This window comes from Silurus aristotelis, assembly GCF_946808225.1.
Source record: "Silurus aristotelis genome assembly, chromosome: 10".
NCBI classification, from domain to species: domain Eukaryota; kingdom Metazoa; phylum Chordata; class Actinopteri; order Siluriformes; family Siluridae; genus Silurus; species Silurus aristotelis.
The window spans coordinates 7325286-7344625 of NC_139583.1; the positions used below are offsets into that span (position 1 = coordinate 7325286).

The following is a 19340-nucleotide window of genomic DNA, read 5'->3' on the forward strand; positions in this document are numbered from 1 at the left end:
GATGTTCCTTCCCCCTACCGTGAAGGTTCAATTTAATCAATTGGCCACAACAGCACTGACATAGTCATGAGCTTAGAAAAACATGCTTTTAAGGACAGATACAATAACAAACCCAGAATTAGTAAAGCATCATGAATCGAGGAGCTGGAGAAAATATCGCGTTACACAACTGTATCATATCGATTTAATGACTAAACACCTGATACAATACTTTCATTATACTAAATATGATATATTTTATAAATTATTATTAGTTTAGAGTTATATCTTAGATTATCTCTTCTTGGCAATTGTTGCAACATCATTTAGAAATGATTCTCTCTGCATTTGCCCTCTGACAATTTCTATTTCTATTGTTTATATTGCAATAGAGTCTATCTGTACATTTGTAATTATTATCTACATTGCATGCAACCTTGAAAGCTATTTTTGGTGTATCAATAAGCATGTATTTATGGATTTAGCCATTTTCTTTTTACATAGTTATAAATAGGTCAAGAAAAAAATAATGATATTTACTATTGCTTTCAAACATAATGTATTAGAGACTGGATAGAGTCCTTCCATTTTACCTATATTTTATTCTTGCCTTTTTTTTTCAGGCACCTCTCTCTCTCTCTCTCTCTCTCTCTCTCTCTCTCTCTCTCTCTCTCTCTCCATTATAAGTCCCATATCCTAAAGCATTAGAGACAACACAGAAAGGCCAATGAGCTAAAGGAAAAGGAGGACGAGAAGACAGAATAAGAAATCATGTTTGAGGTAATATATAGCATTAGGAATATCAGAGAGAGAAAGATAGAGAGGAAGAGAGAGAGTACAACAATCAGGGCTGGATAAGAATAAAATAAATTAATTTACAGAAAAAGAGACAGAAGAGAGCGAACGAATGAGTCAGAAAGACATTAAGGTGATCTGTTTCACCTACCATTTTTAATAACCCTCCATTTCTGTTTTAGGGTGGTCTCCCCATCTATTACTCGCTTACTCAAGCTGCTTTAATCAGTTTGTAAAGCTCTGACTGGCCACGTGTCTGTTATAACCTTTTATCGGAATGATTTTCCCACTAGAAGGTCGGGAAAAATGCTATTGTGCCAGAGTATATACATTTTTTAAGTATGAGTACCCTTGTTTTAATTTATGTTCCTTGAAAGGAAACAGGAAATTATAAATATATATATATATATATTTATAATTTCCTGTTTCCTTTCAAGGAAACTTCCTTTACTCAGAACAAAACAGAGACTTGAGCACAGTGCTGCATTATTATGGACCTGTGTTTGTGTGTCTGTGTGTGTGTTTGTGTGTATGCTTATATGTGTTAGATTTTAGGTTATTGTTTCCTTATTTACTATTTATATTGCAACACTGGCCGCTCCCAGGAAAAAAAAAAGGGATCTCGTACATCACTTGTTTTCAGACATTCACAGTCCAAAAAACTTAGACAAAAGATAAGGAACCACAGCACTGTTTATAACAGCAATCACACACAATGTGGTAAAACCATCCTATTCATTTATTCATAAAGCAGACAAATCAATACCTATGTCTAAGGCTGTCTATCTAAATCTACGTTGCATGATGCTTATCAGATATGCCTTTAAACACAGAGAAGGTGAAGCAGTTTAAGACCTAGAGCCATTTACAGAATAACAACTTGGCTATTGTTCTCAAACACTCCTGGATATGAAGGAAGTTACCCTGTTTACAGTTTGCATATTAGCCCAATAGGGCGTGGGCCTCCTTTCTCCTTATGGAAACGGATCCTGCGCCATGGAAACCAATAATAACCTTCAATAGATCTCGTCTTCATGACTATTTACTAATTTTTTTTTTGGATGGGAGTTGATTATTTTAACACAATTACAAAAACCAGCAGACGCATCATATTTTACTATAAAAGAGGTGCAGGTATAAATGGATTCTTTTTTTTTAAATCTTATAATAAATCTGAGGGGGGAAAGCTAAAGGGTTTGAAGGATGAAGGTTGCTTACCTGCAGCCCGGAGGAGAGAGGGAGTGAAAGGTGGAGAGGGAGAACATCTCGGCTCTGTCCGCCATCTTCATCCACTAAACGCGTCGGAGAGGCGACTGCGGAGGCGCGCAGCCCATCCACAGACAGCGGGGACGGATGCAAACGCGCACCAAGCGCCGCTCTGTGTGTGTCTGCGTGTGTGTGTGTGTGTCTGCGTGTGTGTGTGTGTGTGTGTGTGTGTGTGTGTGTGTGTGTGTGTGTGTGTGTGTGTGTGTGTGTGTGTGTGTGCGTGCGTGCGTGCGCCTCTCCTGTCTCCGGCCACACTGCGGATGCAATTACCGGGCCCGACTACTCTGATTCATCCGCTGTGCAGCATCACACCCGATGCCAGAAGCTGTAAGAATATTGGGAGGAGGATAAAACGGTCCTGATGATGCGTGATGAATAAATGTATAACCTCAGTGCCCTGGTTGGATCCGGCCATGCACCAGTCTGCGGGATGCGGGAGCCGGAGCGCGCTTTCGGAGGTTGATGATGGAGCGATCTCGCTGAACAACACGGATGCGTGGAGATCTGCACCGTGATGATGCTGTTGCCGTGCGTGGGCTTGGGAGCGCGTGACGCCTTACAGAGAAACGCGCTGCAGATCAGGCGAGGACCACGGCGGCGTGCGCGCCCCCTAACTATGCGCGCTCCCGCGCCCAGCAGCAATCTCTGATGAGCACAGCAATTATAGGCCTAAAGGTCTTTAAAAACCATCCATAATGTTTGTTAGGCTAGTGAAACAAAAACCCAGCATGCAAACATCATTAAATGATTATACCAAGCTGAATTTATCAGTGGATTTGAGTTATGGGAAGGTGCAGAGCTAAGAACAAGGTGTTCCTCTCAAATGAATTGAAGGTCATCAGGGCTGTGATGTTTATAAAGCAGGTGGAGGGCCATGAAAATATAGGTAGACTAATTTACGGTTTCTAGATTTCTACAAAAGGGCCTTAGTTGTCCGCACATCTGGTGCAGTACAAAGAAAAAAAGAAAAACAACGTTCCTCCATATGGAGGAACAATGCAAAATTATATGACTCTATACAGAACTATACAAGAACCTTTGTTTTGGATCATCTAGGGTTGGGCAATACCACTTCCAAGGGCTCGGATCTAAGCTTTCCAGTTATTGATTTAAAAAAATCCTCCTAAGTATGCATTTCTCAAATTATGGGGCAGAACATATTAAAACAAAAACAACTTTTCTCTAACAACATGGTGCTACGTAGAACTACACAGAAGTAGCTGCTGCATTCTGATCAAATCTTTAACCACCTTGGTTTGGGTTCATCTATGGATGGGCAATACAACTTCCATATGCTCAGTAAGTATGCATTTCTCAAATCTCCATATATATATATATATATATATATATATATATATATATATATATATATATATATATATATATATATACAGGAAAAAATATAAAACTTTTGTCATGGTGTGTGAAAACCATTTCAATGTCGTATTTGCTCGTTCGGGAATGGATATTTTCATTAGCTTGGATCTTTCATCCTCAACAACACAATTAATATTAAATTGGCAAGATTTTTTACATTAGTACTCTGGGCCAAATAAAAGTACAATACTGTACTTTCTTTCAGCTTCTCCCATTAGGGGGTCACCACAGCAGATCATCCACATGTTTGATTTGGCACATGTTTTTACACTGGATGCCCTTCCTAACGCAACCCTCCCCATTTATCCGGGCTTGGGACCGGCACTAAGGCATGTGCAACCCTAATGGCTGGGTTTTGATCCCTGACTGGGGATTGAACCCGGGCCACAGCGGTGAGAGCGCTGCATCCTAACCACTAGACCACCAGGGAACCACTTGGGCTAAATAAAAGTAAAGACATTAAAATATTAGGCATGGACTCAGTAACATTTAATTTCTTCAGCAGGATTCAATGAAACAAACTCATTTTAGTAGCATTATAATTCAGTCATTAATTCAATTCAATTCATTTTTATTTGTATAGCTCTTTTAACAATGAATATTGTCTCATAGCAGCTCTACACAGATAATGTGGTGATTAAAAGTGAATATGTTCTTTATAAGTAAGTTTGTCTCTGATGAGCAAATGGCGACTGTGGTGAGGAAAAACTCCCTCAGATAGCATAAGGAAGAAACCAGAGAGGAACCAGACTCAAGAGGGAACCCATTCTCATCTGGGTTGCACCGAATGTCCATTTATAGCAGATATAGAATGTTGCGGGGTACAGTGATGATGATCAGCAGCGAAAAGTAGTCCTGAATCATCATCATTGCTGTAAAATAATACACAGTAAATTACGATTGAAATCTTGGTTTAGATGAGCAGGAGTGGATTAATGTTAGTGTGGTTTACTTTAACGAATGTGATTTAACTGAGACGTGCAGTCAGCAGAAGCCTCATCACTGCCTCACCTGTTATATTCCAAAAAGTAAATGGAATGAAATGTGAAATTATATATTTTTTAAACTTTCTCTTGACTCTGTTATGATGCCATTTCTCCATAAATTCCCTAAAATTTGCATAGTTTGGATGAATTCTCAGCAATGCAAAACTGAACTGAGCACAGGGAATAAGCACATCCTGGGCCTATTTGTGTGAATTTCACCAAAACACTGACCTTTAATTTGCATGTCATCGCTTTCTATAGTCTAGAGAACCTATTTCACATATCCCTGTAAAAGATATAGACTTGTTGCTATCGATAAAACTGCAATTAAAAAAGTACAATGAGAGGCAGCCATTACCCCTACCGCAATGATGAGGGCCCTGAAGAGCTCAAGTACTGATGACTTTAACATTGTTCTGCCGCTAGCTAGAGTTAAAATGTTTTTTTACAGCTATCAAAAAGGAAATAACCTACAAATATTTGCACTACAGTTAGGACTCCTACTTCTACAACAAATTAAAGGACACCTTTGTCCAGAAGGATAGGCGTGTTGGATTTCATTTATAACTAAAGCTAAGACTATGCAATTTAATATTTTAATTTTTTTGTTGAAAGAGTGAATATCTGAATTGTATTGACAGTATTCTTGGGTTCGACCTACATCTTTCCACCAAGTGATGGAAATTGGACCCAGAACCAAAAACACTCGGAAAACCGGGGAATAAAATATGTTATCTGTGCATAAATAATGTGATATTAAAAAGGAAACATAGCATTGCATAATCAAACCAAGTTATTAGGAATTTGAACATTTTATATATATGTGGAAATCTGTCTCTGTCTGTTCAGTGTCTCATCTGCCCTTGACCTCACTGAACTACAGAGGTGGCAAAAGTACACACATCCTTTACTTAAGTAGAAGTACAGATACTCATGTTTTAAAATACTCGGGTAAAAGTTGAAGTACTAATTAAACTTTTTTACTCAAGTGAAAGTAAAGAAGTCTTGGCTCTGACATGTACTTAGGTAAAAAGTAGTTATTACTTCTACCTGTTTTAGCTGTTAACTGGACCTCACATCATATTGATAGATAGATAGATAGATAGATAGATAGATAGATAGATAGATAGATAGATAGATAGATAGATAGATAGATAGACAGACAGACAGACAGACAGACAGACAGACAGACAGACAGACAGACAGACAGACAGACAGACAGACAGACAGATAGATAGATAGATAGATAGATAGATAGATATTTATTGTCATTGTATTGTACAGGTACACAGCAACGAAATGCAGTTTGGCATTTACCAGAAGTGCAAAAAGTAGCAATCGTGCAAATAGTGCAGATAAATATGTAGCATATTTACAGCATATGATATTTATGTAAGCATATGTACAGTGATTAAATATAAAGGCTATAACAGTGCAGAGACGTGTGGACATCATTAAGAGCCTTTGCTATGTTTCCACACGGACAGTTAATGAGGTGATACCGGGGAAAGTGCACCTCTTCAAGTCAAGTCAAGAAGCTTTTATATATAAAATCATAGACATTTTACAGATTTGAATGATGTATTGTTTTTATCTGTAGGATCAATAAAGACAGTAATTTAAGTTCGTGTCGCCATTATGAGGGAAAAACCCACAAAACGCCACCTAGAGGATAAATTGTGTAAAACATGGCGGATTTGGTGTTTGATTTGAGACTTGGCGCAGAAACTAAACAAAAGTTTGCTGATTAAAAATATTTTTATCTGGAGTTAATTTTTTTATTTTATATTTAAGTAAAGAAAGAACGTGTTTTTTTTTTTTGTTGTTTTGTTTTTTTACACACATTGGCCGATTGGGATCCCTTAACATGCTCGAAAACTCTTGAAATTTGGCACACACGTCAGAGTCGTGCGGCACTAGGCCCGGGCAAAGGCTGGAACACAGGCGTGGCAGGGGGGCTCTGTAGCGCCCCCTGTAATGCAAAAACAAACATTGGTGCACAGATCGGGCAATTATGTACGCACATGCACGAGTTGGTATGTATATAGATCTCATCGACCCGAACAACTTTCATCTCAAAAATATCAGCTCCGCCCAACAGGAAGTCGACCATTTTGGTTTGTTTTGTAAGTGCATGCGGAGAACTTTTTGATATTTCGAACGCTGTTCCCATGGCAACGCGTCAAACTTTACTTTCATTTTCAGGCGTGTTTAAGCTCTTGGCATGCCCTTTGGGGGCCTTTACGTGCTCGAAAACACTAGAAATTTGGCACAGACGTCACAGTCGTCTGCCATTAGGACCGGTCAAAGGCTGAAACATAGGCGTGACAGTGAGGCTCACCTGTAATGCAAAAACAAATATCGGTTCACAGATCGGCAAACATGTACGAGAGTTGGTATGTATATAGATCTCATCGACCCGAACAACTTTCCCAATCAAACCTATTAGCTCCGCCCAACAGGAAGTCGGCCATTTTCGTTTGTTTTGTAAATGCATGGAATACTCCTCCTAGGGAATTCATGCGATTGACATCAAACATGGTGAACATGATGCCAAAACATTGCCCTTGCTAAATTGCGAAGGGTTTTTTGATATCTCGAACGGTGCTGCCATGGCGAGGCGACAAAATTATGGCGCATTCAGAGAAACAGAAAATGTCTAATATCTAAAGCAAAAAATGACTTATTGGGATGACAATAAGTGTGTATGTTCGGTCAAGGATTCCGATCGCATCGATGTGCCCATTGTGAATCTCGTACATAGCGCCACCAACAGGCGCCATGGAGGTGTGTCAGTCACAAAAGGTGTATTTTTTGACAGTTGCATGTGGTGAACTTTTAAATACTTCTCCCAGGATATTCATGCGACTGACACCAAACGTGGTCAACATGATGCCGAGACATTGTAGATAATAAATTGCAAAGGGATTTTTGATATCTCGAACGCTGTTCCCATGGCAACGCGACAAACTTTACTTTTATTTCAGGCATATTTAAGGCTTTTGGCGTGCTTAGATTAACTTGAAATTTGACACATAGATCACATTTGTCGGCTGTTAAGTGTGGACAAAAAGGTCGGACAACGGTGTGTCTCTTAAGTGGCTCACTAGCGCCCCCGTTTGTCTAAAATGTGGGGTTTCTTTTACCTACAGTCCCCAACTGGGTCAGTAACAACATAAAATAGTCCACTGACATTTACCCACTTGATGCACTTGCCCACTGTGCATTGTTTTCTGGGAGGCACCGTATAGCGATACACAAACGTGCGATGGCCAGCCATCGCTGCTTGCAGCTATATTTATTAGATGGAATCATTAAAGTAATAATGATAAATGTACAATTTGACATTGTTGAAATACTTGGTGTAAAGTAATAGGCTGCTTTAGTGGAAAATATAATTAAATGTTATTTCAAATATAATACATATTCGAATGTAAAACTCCCACTATCATTTTTTTTTATATTAAACACTATAAACATTATTTCTCAAGAAGCGGGCTATACTGTCGCCTGCAGGAAAAAAGGCGGTGCTTGTCTTCTTGCGGCATCCAATCACTGATTGGTATTCGCGAAGAGCTGGACATTTGCGCGATTTGATTGGACCAAATTCGTGTCAGTCATCCAGCGCTAATATCTGATGACCGACAAAACCTTAGGCGACGGTTGAAACCCAAACGGCTTTGTGTTTGACTTAAAAGTGCACTTCCGGTAGTGTAGTGTATAACGAGTGTTATATCTGCTAAGTAGGACGCATATGTAGGGAACAAGGAGACAATTGGGACTGAACCGAAAGCCGGAAGCGAGTAAATCGGTGTGGTATTAGATAGAGTGTGTTGTATGTGTAAGTGTGGGGCTATAAAGCGGTTTTTTATGAGTTTGATATTTGAACTGGAGTCATAGTGATTGTTATATGGATTATTAAATGTTATAAAGGTGACGTGGAGTTTTATAGACCCGGTTATTTTAAGGGATTATAATTTGGCACATGGCAGCCAGAGCAACTCCTGGATTCAGATGAACTTTGCCTCAGTCTACGTGAAGCTCTTTAACGGTTCTCCTGGTGACCCTGAGTGATTTTCTCTCCTCATTAGCAGTGTTCAGTGGAGCCTTTTCCGGGACATCATGCAGGCCGGACAAAGCTTTACAGCGTGTGCAGGAGATGGAGCTTCATCCAAATCCGCTGTTAACGGTCAGGTGGAAAACCCTGCCATCAGAGAGCTTCTGGACGCCAACGGGGAAGAGGATTCCGAGGCGGAATCGTACCTCGAAGGTAGAACCGAGGGGTTGGACCGGGAAACGAGGAACCGAGCGTTCACGTGGTGTCGGAGCTTTCTGTCCGGGGCGTGGAAGACCATCACTGAGGAGGATTTCGAGATCAGCATCGTAAGGTATGGAAACACAAAGTCCGAATAGGGCTGGAGCAATAAATCGTTTGTATCACGATATTTTTAATTCCTGTGAACCAGATGGGAATCAGTAAACATTCAGAATATATATATATATATATATATATATATATATATATATATATATATATATATATATATATATATATAAAACCTTATTCCATGTTTGGTCAGGAGATCTAAAGGGAGAGGTCTGGAAAACAGAGTCTGATTAAATGTATAGTAAGTATAAAATATCTAATCGGGGTTGAAGCAGGACACCGAATGTTCACCAAATGTAGTGTCACCTTTGGTGCCCGGCCTGGGTGTGGAGTCTGCAGGTTAGAATCTGGTGACCTCTGTACCTGGACACCTGTAATTCGGACGAGAGATCTTCACTGTTTACTTTTTAACGATCTTGTTTCACAATGAAGCAGTTTAACCGTGGTTCTCAGAGTGGGTACATCCTGTGAAGCACATCCAAGACCTCAGTATTGCTCATTATGCTTGTTGGATAGGCAACAAGGTAATGGTCTAAATCGGGGTCTCCAACCACCAGGCCGCAGACCGGCACTGGGCTGTAGATCATTCGGTACTGGGCTTCATAAAAAAAGTTAAAATTTTAGTTTTTGTTTCATTTCATGGTCGGCTGTTTGACGAATTTATCTAAGCATTGAAATAATAAGCTCCTACTGATTCTGCATTAGAATTGAGTTGTATTTTAATTTTAAATGTAATAATTGAATGGATAATTAGATCATGTATGATGGTAATACAACACGTTCGTTATTGCACATGACAACGAATTTGTATTTTGAGAAACTGGTCTGTGCATTTATTTTCTTTTTTTGTTATTTAAAAATGCCATATCACCAGGAAGTTTAATTACATTGTGCAACATACCACATGACAAATAACCTTGATAACATCAATATGTGTGTTTCTTGGCAGTGGTGGACTCAGCAATCTGCTCTACAAGTGCAGCTTACCCGATCATGTGAATCCTATCGATGCCGAACCTTCACCGGTGCTGCTACGCATCTACGGGGCCATTTTACAGGTGACTCTAATAGGATAGCAATAACATTTTAATCACCGATATTAAATAAATTTTTGTTAGTTATATAGATGTGTACACGGTTGTGTTTTTGTGTATTTGACAGGGAGTGGACTCCTTGGTGTCTGAGAGTGTGATGTTTGCCATTCTGGCAGAGCGTAAGTTGGGTCCTCGTCTCTATGGCATCTTCCCAGAGGGACGTTTAGAAGAGTATCTTCCTGTGAGTCCAGTTTCACACAAAACACAGGGAGAAATTCCATTCGGTGAACTGTTCAATCAAATCAACGCACGCGCACACACACACACACACACACACACACACACAGACGCTTCACAATAAACTTGCACACAATGTACTATGTGTGCATTCACAACTATTGCACCAACAGTTCAAAGGGCTTCTTTTTTTTTTTTTTTTTTTTTTTGGCTGGCTGGCTGGCAGCAGATGTAAAGTCTGATTGTAGATATTTTCTGCCGCAATTGTTTTAAATATTTTAAAGTCTTTTTAAAGTCTTTTACAAACTCTTCAATGTTAACACTATTAATAGTCATGTCAAGTTTATTTCGATAGCGCTTTTCACAACAGACATTGTCTCAATGCAGCTTTACAGAAATCAACAGTCAAGGTGAATGGTGTGCATTTATCTCTGATGAGCAAGACTGTGGCAAGAAAAAACTCCCTTAGATGTAATGAGGAAGAAACCACTTGAGGACTCTTACTAAGAGCACTTGGGCTTTCTCTTCTTATTTAATAGCTTTTTCAATTGTTTCATATAAGTTACATTACAGATTTCTTTTCTCTCCATTTCAGTATAAATAAGCAGTAATAACTTGAATAACTTTTATTTCATAACACAGGTTGTGTTATTTATATATATATATATATATATATATATGTATATATATATATATATATATATATATATATATATATATATATATATGTATATAAATAAAACAGAAGTGTATCAAAGATCTGTTGAAACAACCAACCTGAGCTGCTGTGTTCAGATACAGCCTCATTGCTTCACATCTAATCCAGATAATTAAGGCTTACTGTGAGATTCGAAGGTGCTGTATGTCCTGGAACTGTAATTGGACTTGTAGGTGTAAATGCTATGGCATTATTAAAGAATAAACTAAACGTAACCTGTATTACACAAATGTTCCCGGTTAAATGGTGATAAATGAATTTACATAATTTTTAACAGACAGATTTAAAGCACTGTCAGGAAGTATTAAAGCCCCCTGAGACAATATACAAAAGTCTAGCTGTCCTGATTTACTAATCCTAATGTGCATTTGAAAGAGTGTTAACTCAAGTGTGTTTCCGCGGCCCAGAGTAAGCGCCTGTGCACGGAGCAGCTGCAACACCCAGGTATCTCGGCTGTTATAGCCAACAAGATGGCCCGTTTCCACCGTATGGTCATGCCCTTCAATAAGGAGCCCAAATGGCTGTTCACGACCATGGAGAGGTAAATGCTGCCCTCGGGCCAATGATGGAATGATTTACACTGATTTTTGAAAGGTTTTGCAAAGATTCGATTTCTCTTCTGCCTTAGGTACATGGAGCAAATCGGCACTATTAAGTTCGTGCGTGAAGCTCACATCAAGAAGTTCAAGAAACTGATGAAGTACGATCTTCCGGCCGAGCTGGTGAATCTGAGGTGAGAGGAAAGGAGGGAAGAATGAACAAATAGAGAGAGAGAAACTAAATGAATGGTTGAGATGGCACTGTGTGATATGAGAACTAGCCAGCTCATTAATAATTGTGGAAGACAAAAACCTATAAATGGTACAATTTTAAAAGCTTAAACTGATCTAAAATTGAAAAGGCATAGTTTATTACACTAATTTTTTACATAATGTGTGTGTGTGTATGTGTGTGTGTGTGGGACAGATCCTGCTATGTGAGTGTGTGTCGATTATCCTCATACTCGGCCTTCTCATAGACTCGCGCTGAGACTCATTGGATGTGTAACATGCAAGAATCGAGCTATTGTTCACGATCGCTGCTTATAGTGTGTGAGTGGAGTAAGTGTTCATGAGTGTGTGTAGCTCTGTTTCTGTAGAAAGCTTTTCAAGAAACCAAGGGCTTGTCAACGTCAGCCACACTTTCCATCAAGTGATCTTGTGCTCATTTCAGTTCCATGGCTGTATAAAGTTCTTTCTGTTTCCTCTGAATATTTTTGCTGACTAGGCACTACTTGTTTGTTGGTAACTTATAATGAATAATGATTATCAGCCGGCTTCAAGAAATGTTGCATTGATATTTATGAATATTTACATATTTCTTTTACATTAAGGGTATTTAGCAGACGCTCTTATCCAAGTACGAAATCGCTTCGAGTCTCTATCAATGACATCGGATATCTATATACCGTATTTTTCGGACTATAAGCCGCTACTTTTTTCCCACGTTTTGAACCCTGTGGTTTAAACACACACTCAGTAATACCGGAAGAATGCAGTGAGGTGCTGTTCCCAAAATGCCGCTCTGCTCTTAAAGGAGCCACAACATATTTCACCAGTTACACCATGTAACAGACACTTTCTTTCGGTAAAGCCTGTGTAAAGTTCATTAGTTTCAGTGTAGACCTGCGGCTTATACACAAGGTGCGTCTTATTTATGTTAAAAATAAAAATATTTGTAAAATTCAGTGGGTGCGGCTTATAGTCCGGAAATTACGGTTGATTGTAGGGGACATAAATGTGATCTTAATGAAATGTATGAAGACTTATTTATTTAAATGTCATTTTGTTTCTGTGAGATCGTCCTATAAGTAGGCATTAGAAAATACGCTTATAAAAGGATTATACCACCCCTGAGAGGTGGGGGTGCTGGTGCAAGAGCATACAGATTTTTGATCGCGCACATGGAATAATGAGCGCAAACATACAAAGTTGTATCATTTGTTTGTTTTGTTTCTTTATTTTAAGGTGGACAAAAAAAAAAGCGGAGAGATAAAAGTGGTGACATTGTTTTTAAGACTACAAAGACAATGAATATGTAATGTGTATATCTAAGGCCAGGGTTGTGAATGTGTAGATTTATTTATTTATTTATTTATTTATTTATTTATTTATTTATTTATATAAGTTGCACTACATAAGGGCATCTGCCAAATACCCTACATGTGAATGTATTGGCAACAGTGGAGTCTTGTTGCTCTGTTAATATGTATAGTGTTTGATTATTATTATGATTATTATTATTATTATTTGTTAATATTGATTGAGATTTTTTTTGATGCAAATCACGTGGACCCGTTGCCTTTCACACGTGCAGCTTGCTTTCCATAAGAGCAGCACCTAGAGTTCAGCAGCTCTATTGTAAGACATGCAAATTGGAGTCAACAGTGTTAACTGCGCAACGTGTTAATTTGGAATTGTTCGAACATTACACATTAACATAAAATCGAGTGATTGATTGATTTATTTATTTATTTATTTTTTTTTAAAACACCAGCAATACAAGTGTTCCTTTATCAGATGTTCTGTTATCAATTGATACTGTAATTACTCATTCTAATTAGCGCCTTCTCTGCCTTTTTTTTTTTTTTTTTTGCTCCAAACTGTGTTTGGTGTCATGACGGCTTACACACTGGTATGTGAGAAGACGTGCTAGAAAGTGCTATTAACATAATATTATTGTCTTTTTATTTTAATTTTCTTTCTTAGAGCACTACTGGCAGAGACTCCATCACCTGTGGTTTTCTGTCACAATGATGTACAAGAAGGTGAGTCTCTCTTTCTCTCTGTAGAACAATAGTACATAGAACAATATCTATCATGAATACACATATTTTACCATACATTTTATTTACCCATCTATCTAATCTAAGTGGGTGCTACACGTGTCATTCATTAAACACTGCACTGTTATCACCAACATATACAATTCACTTTCCCATGATTTACCTCTTTTTTTTTTGAGGAAACATCCTGATGTTGGAAGGCCACAATCAGGATTCCTCTGATCAACTGATGCTTATCGACTTCGAGTACAGCAGCTATAATTACAGGTGAACCTGATTTTAAGAAAAATTCTCCATGCAATACATCACCACTTTATTACTAAAATGATTGCAGTGTATTGTGTTTGAAATGTATGCATGTTTGTAGACCCCAGAGTTTGTTAGAGAACATTCTCAAATAAACAGTATCAAGAAGGCCAAGGAGCTATCATGCTAAGTTCAAGAGAATGAGTAATTATGCAAGGCACTGTATTATATTGTTGTTAATTATTATTATTATTATTATTATTATTATTAGATTTTAACTTGTCTACTCCTGCTCTATTTTTGTCTGTCTGGTGCAGAGGCTTTGACTTTGGGAATCATTTCTGTGAGTGGGTATATGACTACACATATGACAAGTGGCCTTTCTATAAAGCAAACCTGGAAAATTACCCAACCAGAGAACAGCAGGTGAGTCTCTCTATCATGTTGTGCATTTTTATTTTTAGCAGCTTGATCATCTCATTTGTGCTTGTGTATGCCTTCATGATTATATAGAATAGACTAATTAATTGTTAAATTAAATGTACTTTAGTTTTTTTTATTATTATTATTTATTTATTATTCCTTTTTTTTTATTTTTTATTTATTTTTTTTTTTTCTTCTTTTTTTCTTCTTTTTTGCGCAGTTAGTGATTGGATAATCCTAAAATCTTACAATTTGATTTATTGTTGATTCAGGTTTTCATTAAGCAGTAATAAAGTTCTAGACTAAAGTGCTAGCTCAATGGTTAAGATTCTGTTTTACTGATTAGAAGGTGATGGGTTCCAGGCCCCCCCCCCCCCCCCCCTGCACTGGAAAGCTGCCACTCTTGGGGCCCTTAGAGCAAGGCACTTAATAAGTAAAAGTAAAAAAATATATATAATTTTATTCTTAATAAAAAAATAATAATAAACAGGGCTCTCACAATAATGTGGCAAATCTTTTTATATTTCATTTTTTAGCTTTTGAAGTGTGTGAGTTGTCTCACCGTTTCCCCCCCTCATCACCTTTTATATAGAAAAAATGCATTATTAATTATGTATTATTTGCAATATTTTTAATTGAATTTAAACGTTAATGCTGTTTTTAGTCTTAGTGTTTTTTTTGCCACTGAATTTCTTTATTTTAAATAATGTTCAATATTTTAAATAAAAATGCATATATGATTTTGATCATGCTGACATATCAAATAAAGAAATAAAATCATCATTAGAAATGTTTGCCACCGTTAACAGACCGATTCGGTCGATGCAGACTTTTTAAAGTGATGCACTTTAGAATCGATTATTTTTAGCACATTATTATTATTATTATAATTATTATTATTATTATTATTATTATTATTACACGCTACTCCTCTCACCACACCCTTTCCGCTTCACTTTTCAGCTGCACTTCTTCAGAAACTATTTGTTTGAGAACGAAGACACTGCACATGACAACCAAGCCAAGATGGAACAGATGATCATCGAAGCAAACAGGTATGATTTGGCTCTTTAAGTATAGTAAAGCTGCTGCTCTGTATTCTCATGCACTTGATCATCTTCTTGAAGATCATTGATTTATTTAATAATCCCATTAAAATAACTAATCATCTCTTACTCTTATTCATGTCCCCATATGCAGGTTTGCCCTTGCTTCTCATTTCTTCTGGGGTCTGTGGTCCATTATTCAAGCCAGGATTTCCAAGATTGAGTTTGGATACATGGTGGGTCATTTGCAATTCATTATTTAAAAAGCAAAAAAAAAAAAAAGAAAAGCTAGTTTTATATTTATTTGCAATATGTTCTTCAGTTCAGACATTTTGGCCATGGTAATTATTCAAAATTATTCAATAATAAATAAATATATATATATAAATGTATAAATAATAAATGTTTTATATATATATATATATATATATAAAACATTTTAATTTTAATCATGAAATCATACAATATAATTTAGAATTTCTTTTTTTTTTTTTTTTTTTTTTTTTTTTTTTTTTTTTTTTTTTTTTTTTTTTAGAAAAAAGCTCATCTTAGAGAATCAGGAACAAAAAAAAAAGTTATTTCCAAAAACCGAATATTAAATCCTGACCCCTGGTTCTTATCCCACAAACTCTAAACTTTGTGTCATTCTGAACTCGATAGTGAAGTTGCTTTGATGTCATTGAACGACACTGTAAGGCAATAGAAATCTAAATAAATGATATAAACAAATTAATATATTATATATATATCGACCGTGTGGAAGATTAATGTCCATACCGGTATGTTCATCCTGTAACGTTTAGCAGGATCTGAATGTGAAGATGAACGTGCTGTAGCCCTGGTGGTCAGGTCTTTGGAGAAGCACGGTGCAACGAGTTCTGGAAAATTCTTCCAGTGTCATACGCTGTGATCTGGTGATTTATTGTGTTGTACTGTACGATGTTCTGTGTGATTTAAGGGCTCAATGGTGCAATGTTTAGAAGGAGTGGTTAAGGGATGTGTGCTTTCTGTAGCTTTGCAAGGAATAATTAGCCTGATGTTTTCCATGTATAAATGTGGAACATTAAATATATGTATAAAATGCGTCATGTTCTAAATCTCACTGTATCTGTCTGCTTTTTTTTTTTTTTTTTTTTCTCGGCTTCAGGATTACGCCCTGCACAGGTTTGATTCATACTTCAAGCAGAAAAAGCTCTTCACCTAATCAGCGTTTGGAGAAGGTTCCTGGATGGGATCAGAACTTATGAGCTCACCTTTTATTCAAATTATTATTTTTTTTTTTTTTTTTTTTTTTTTTTAAACTAATACTGAAAATAACCTTTACTGTGAAATAGGGGTTGGTTATATTTTACTTCATAATTTCAACATTATCTGCTTTAATGTTCTCTAATTATCTTGCTTTGGAACACCAATCTCCACAATCTCCATAGCAACAGATGCAAATCTAACCCAAACTCTTGTGTGTGTACACTACATGATTGATTACATTTTTTTTCTTTTTTTTTTTTTTATAATTATATATATATAAACACTGATGAACCTTCTGAATCTTGAAAGTTAACTGTGAGTCTGTGTTTGTGGAGAACTGCACAGCCCAGCGCGTACCTGAACCAGGTCTCATTATGGATATATTTTTATTTTCTTCCAGCTAGTCTCTTTCTGATCGAGTATTAAGAAGCCCAAATCATGTGTTTGCGCATTGATGTGTTGTCAGTGATAATATAAGGACCAGGCACACATTCATGTAATTCTGTTGTTTTTTCTGGCTACTACACCTACATGTAGTAGTACATTTTGCTTTGTCCAGTAGATAAAAACAAAATCATGTAAATTTGAGCACATTCTTGGCTCTTTGCTTTAAGTGACTGAAATGGTTGAAGCTTTCATCAGTAATTAGCAGGAAGTACTTATGCAACTGGTAGAATTAACTAAAAAGAGACAAAAAAAAAAAAAGAAAACTCCTGAATTTGTCAGGGTTTAGTGGATTATTGCTGCATTAACGATGAACTTGCACTGAAAACTGCTGTGGTTCCTACAGAAGTTGTAACTGTTTCTAATTGTGGTTGTAAAGGAGCATGTAAAGGTCTTGCACTCAGATCTGCAGGTCAGTGTTTACACCACAATACTTTACTAAAAGTAACTCGAACTGAAGTTTTATCTTTTATTGGAAGTTTCTTTAATTTAAAATTTTTTTTTTTTGTCTTCTGTCCTGTCTGCTTGCATTCTATTTAGGACTGAACTGCATGCTTTGTTGTAACTTACTAAGATCTTTGTCAAATTCTTGTAGTGTTTGTAGCTCTTTATTGTTTGTAGTGTTTTTTTTTTTTTTTTTAATGTGCAGTGTTTGTTTGATTATTTATTGACCTTTTAGTCATTCAAAGCAGATCAATACTGGATCAAACAAACATATGTAATTCCCAGAATGTTGACTGTCCATTATTTCCGTTCTTTGACTGTTTAAGAGGTTTCCATTTGAAGAGGATGCAGTTTGGCTAATATGCATTAAATGAATAAAATAAAGAATACTGTAATACTCTATATCGCATGTTAGGCCATACTCATACTCTTAGTGTGTTCCTTTCTTTACTTTCCATCATTAAGTCTAATGATTTCATTGATTTATCCAATTTATGTTGGTCTTCAAGGACTTTAACAGTATAGAGCTGGGTCCATTTTCATTTATTCTTATGTATTTTTGTTAAAATTCCTTGAAAAATGCTTATTTTGGTCAGTAATACACTTGTGTTCTGTGAATTTGCAGTTTTGCTTTATTAGTGTACTGCAGCCACTGAAGCTCTAACTACAAAATAAAATTTGAAAACTAACTTTTTGTGGGAATGTCATTCATACTGGTTTTTTTTTTTTTTTACATCAACAGTTTATCATCAGCTTCATTCCTGCTTTTCATTCTATTAAAATATTATATTATAAACTAAAAAATCTAAGCTAATGAGCTGCTTAAAATGCAATTTAATGTCACCACTAGTATATTATGCAGGTTCTTTATATTCACATGTATAAAGCACATTTATACCACATTGCTGCACTAAGTGCTGGAGTTAAACATCTTTTAAGTTCCCGCTGTCCAATGCTTCAGACAATACTGTTAACACATGCACACTTTTTACAAGACTGCAGGATAGAGGTATGCTATATGGGCAAAATTATTGGAACACCTGACCTTTCCTGTCGTAAGTAGTTCTCAAAACTGTTACCACAATGCTGGAGGTGATACCACAAGATGTATTTGGATGTGATATAATAAAATTTTACGTTCACTTGAACTTTGAAACCCAGACCTGTTCCAGCATGGCAATGCCCCTGTGCATAAAGCGAGCTCCTTGAAGATCTAGTTTAAATGGTTTGGAGTGGAAGATCTTGAGTGGCCTATAAAGCTCTGATCTGAACCCTACTGAACACCTTTGGGACAAATTGGAACACTGACTGCACCCCAGGCCTCCTCATCTCACCTACATCACTACCCGATTTTACTAACACTCTTGTGGCTGATGAACACAAATGTCCACAAGCACATTATAAAATCTAGTAGATCATCTTCCCACAAGAGTGGAGGGAATGATGAGAGCAAATTGGGACTAAATGTGAAATGCAATACTCGAAAAGCCCATACTAATGACTAGGTGTCTGCAAAGTTTTGGGAATAAAGTGTATGTTTTGAGCTTTGATTCAAAAAGGCCCAGGAAAAATCGTTAAATTTGCTAATGGTCTGTTTCAAACATATCAACAGTCACCACAAAAGCATGATTGCCTTTTTATTTTAGCTGACATCAACAATAGTCAGCAGTAACTGTAAGCTAAACCTTAAGCACCTTTCAGGTCCCAAAAAGACTGTAGAGCTACACTGGAATGCGAAAACCTTGTTTATAGATCGTTGTGATAGAATAAAATGTAGAGGACATGAGTAGATCCACATTAGTGTATTAGGTAGGTGGTTAAGCATGCTGATGGGGTTTTGCCTGTGGAAGGAAGAAAGATTAGATTTTTGTGGCAGCCGATCTTCC

General features: G+C 36.9%; 2 protein-coding genes across 6 annotated transcripts in view; one reads left to right on the forward strand and one right to left on the reverse strand.

The window, feature by feature from the left end:
* The window catches only part of mapk8ip2 (mitogen-activated protein kinase 8 interacting protein 2), a 44422-nt gene extending 41192 nt beyond the window's left edge, over window positions 1-3230 (reverse strand). The window contains exons 1-2 of one of the 2 annotated variants that reach the window (XM_083551737.1): window positions 2239-3230; window positions 1993-2166 (exon numbers count right to left, since the gene is read on the reverse strand). In XM_083551737.1, the coding sequence (XP_083407863.1) occupies window positions 1993-2063 (71 nt within the window). In that variant the 5' untranslated portion in view covers window positions 2064-2166; window positions 2239-3230. The other variant, XM_083551738.1, reaches the window with a different exon arrangement.
* Window positions 3231-8160: 4930 nt separating this feature from the next.
* On the forward strand, window positions 8161-18140 carry chkb (choline kinase beta). Of its 4 annotated transcripts, none has more exons than XM_083551804.1 (12): window positions 8161-8202; window positions 8495-8791; window positions 9740-9848; window positions 9952-10065; window positions 11187-11320; window positions 11408-11512; window positions 13527-13585; window positions 13783-13870; window positions 14167-14275; window positions 15236-15327; window positions 15473-15554; window positions 16466-18140. In XM_083551804.1, the coding sequence occupies exons 2-12, from the start codon at window positions 8526-8528 to the stop codon at window positions 16520-16522; spliced, it is 1215 nt and encodes a 404-aa protein (XP_083407930.1). In that variant the 5' UTR covers window positions 8161-8202; window positions 8495-8525; the 3' UTR covers window positions 16523-18140. The 4 variants fall into 4 exon arrangements, with proteins under 4 accessions (XP_083407930.1, XP_083407929.1, XP_083407932.1 ...); XM_083551805.1 differs by lacking the exon at window positions 8161-8202 and adding an exon at window positions 8224-8242; XM_083551803.1 differs by lacking the exon at window positions 8161-8202 and having other exon boundaries at window positions 8205-8791.
* The last annotated feature ends 1200 nt before the right edge of the window (window positions 18141-19340 follow it).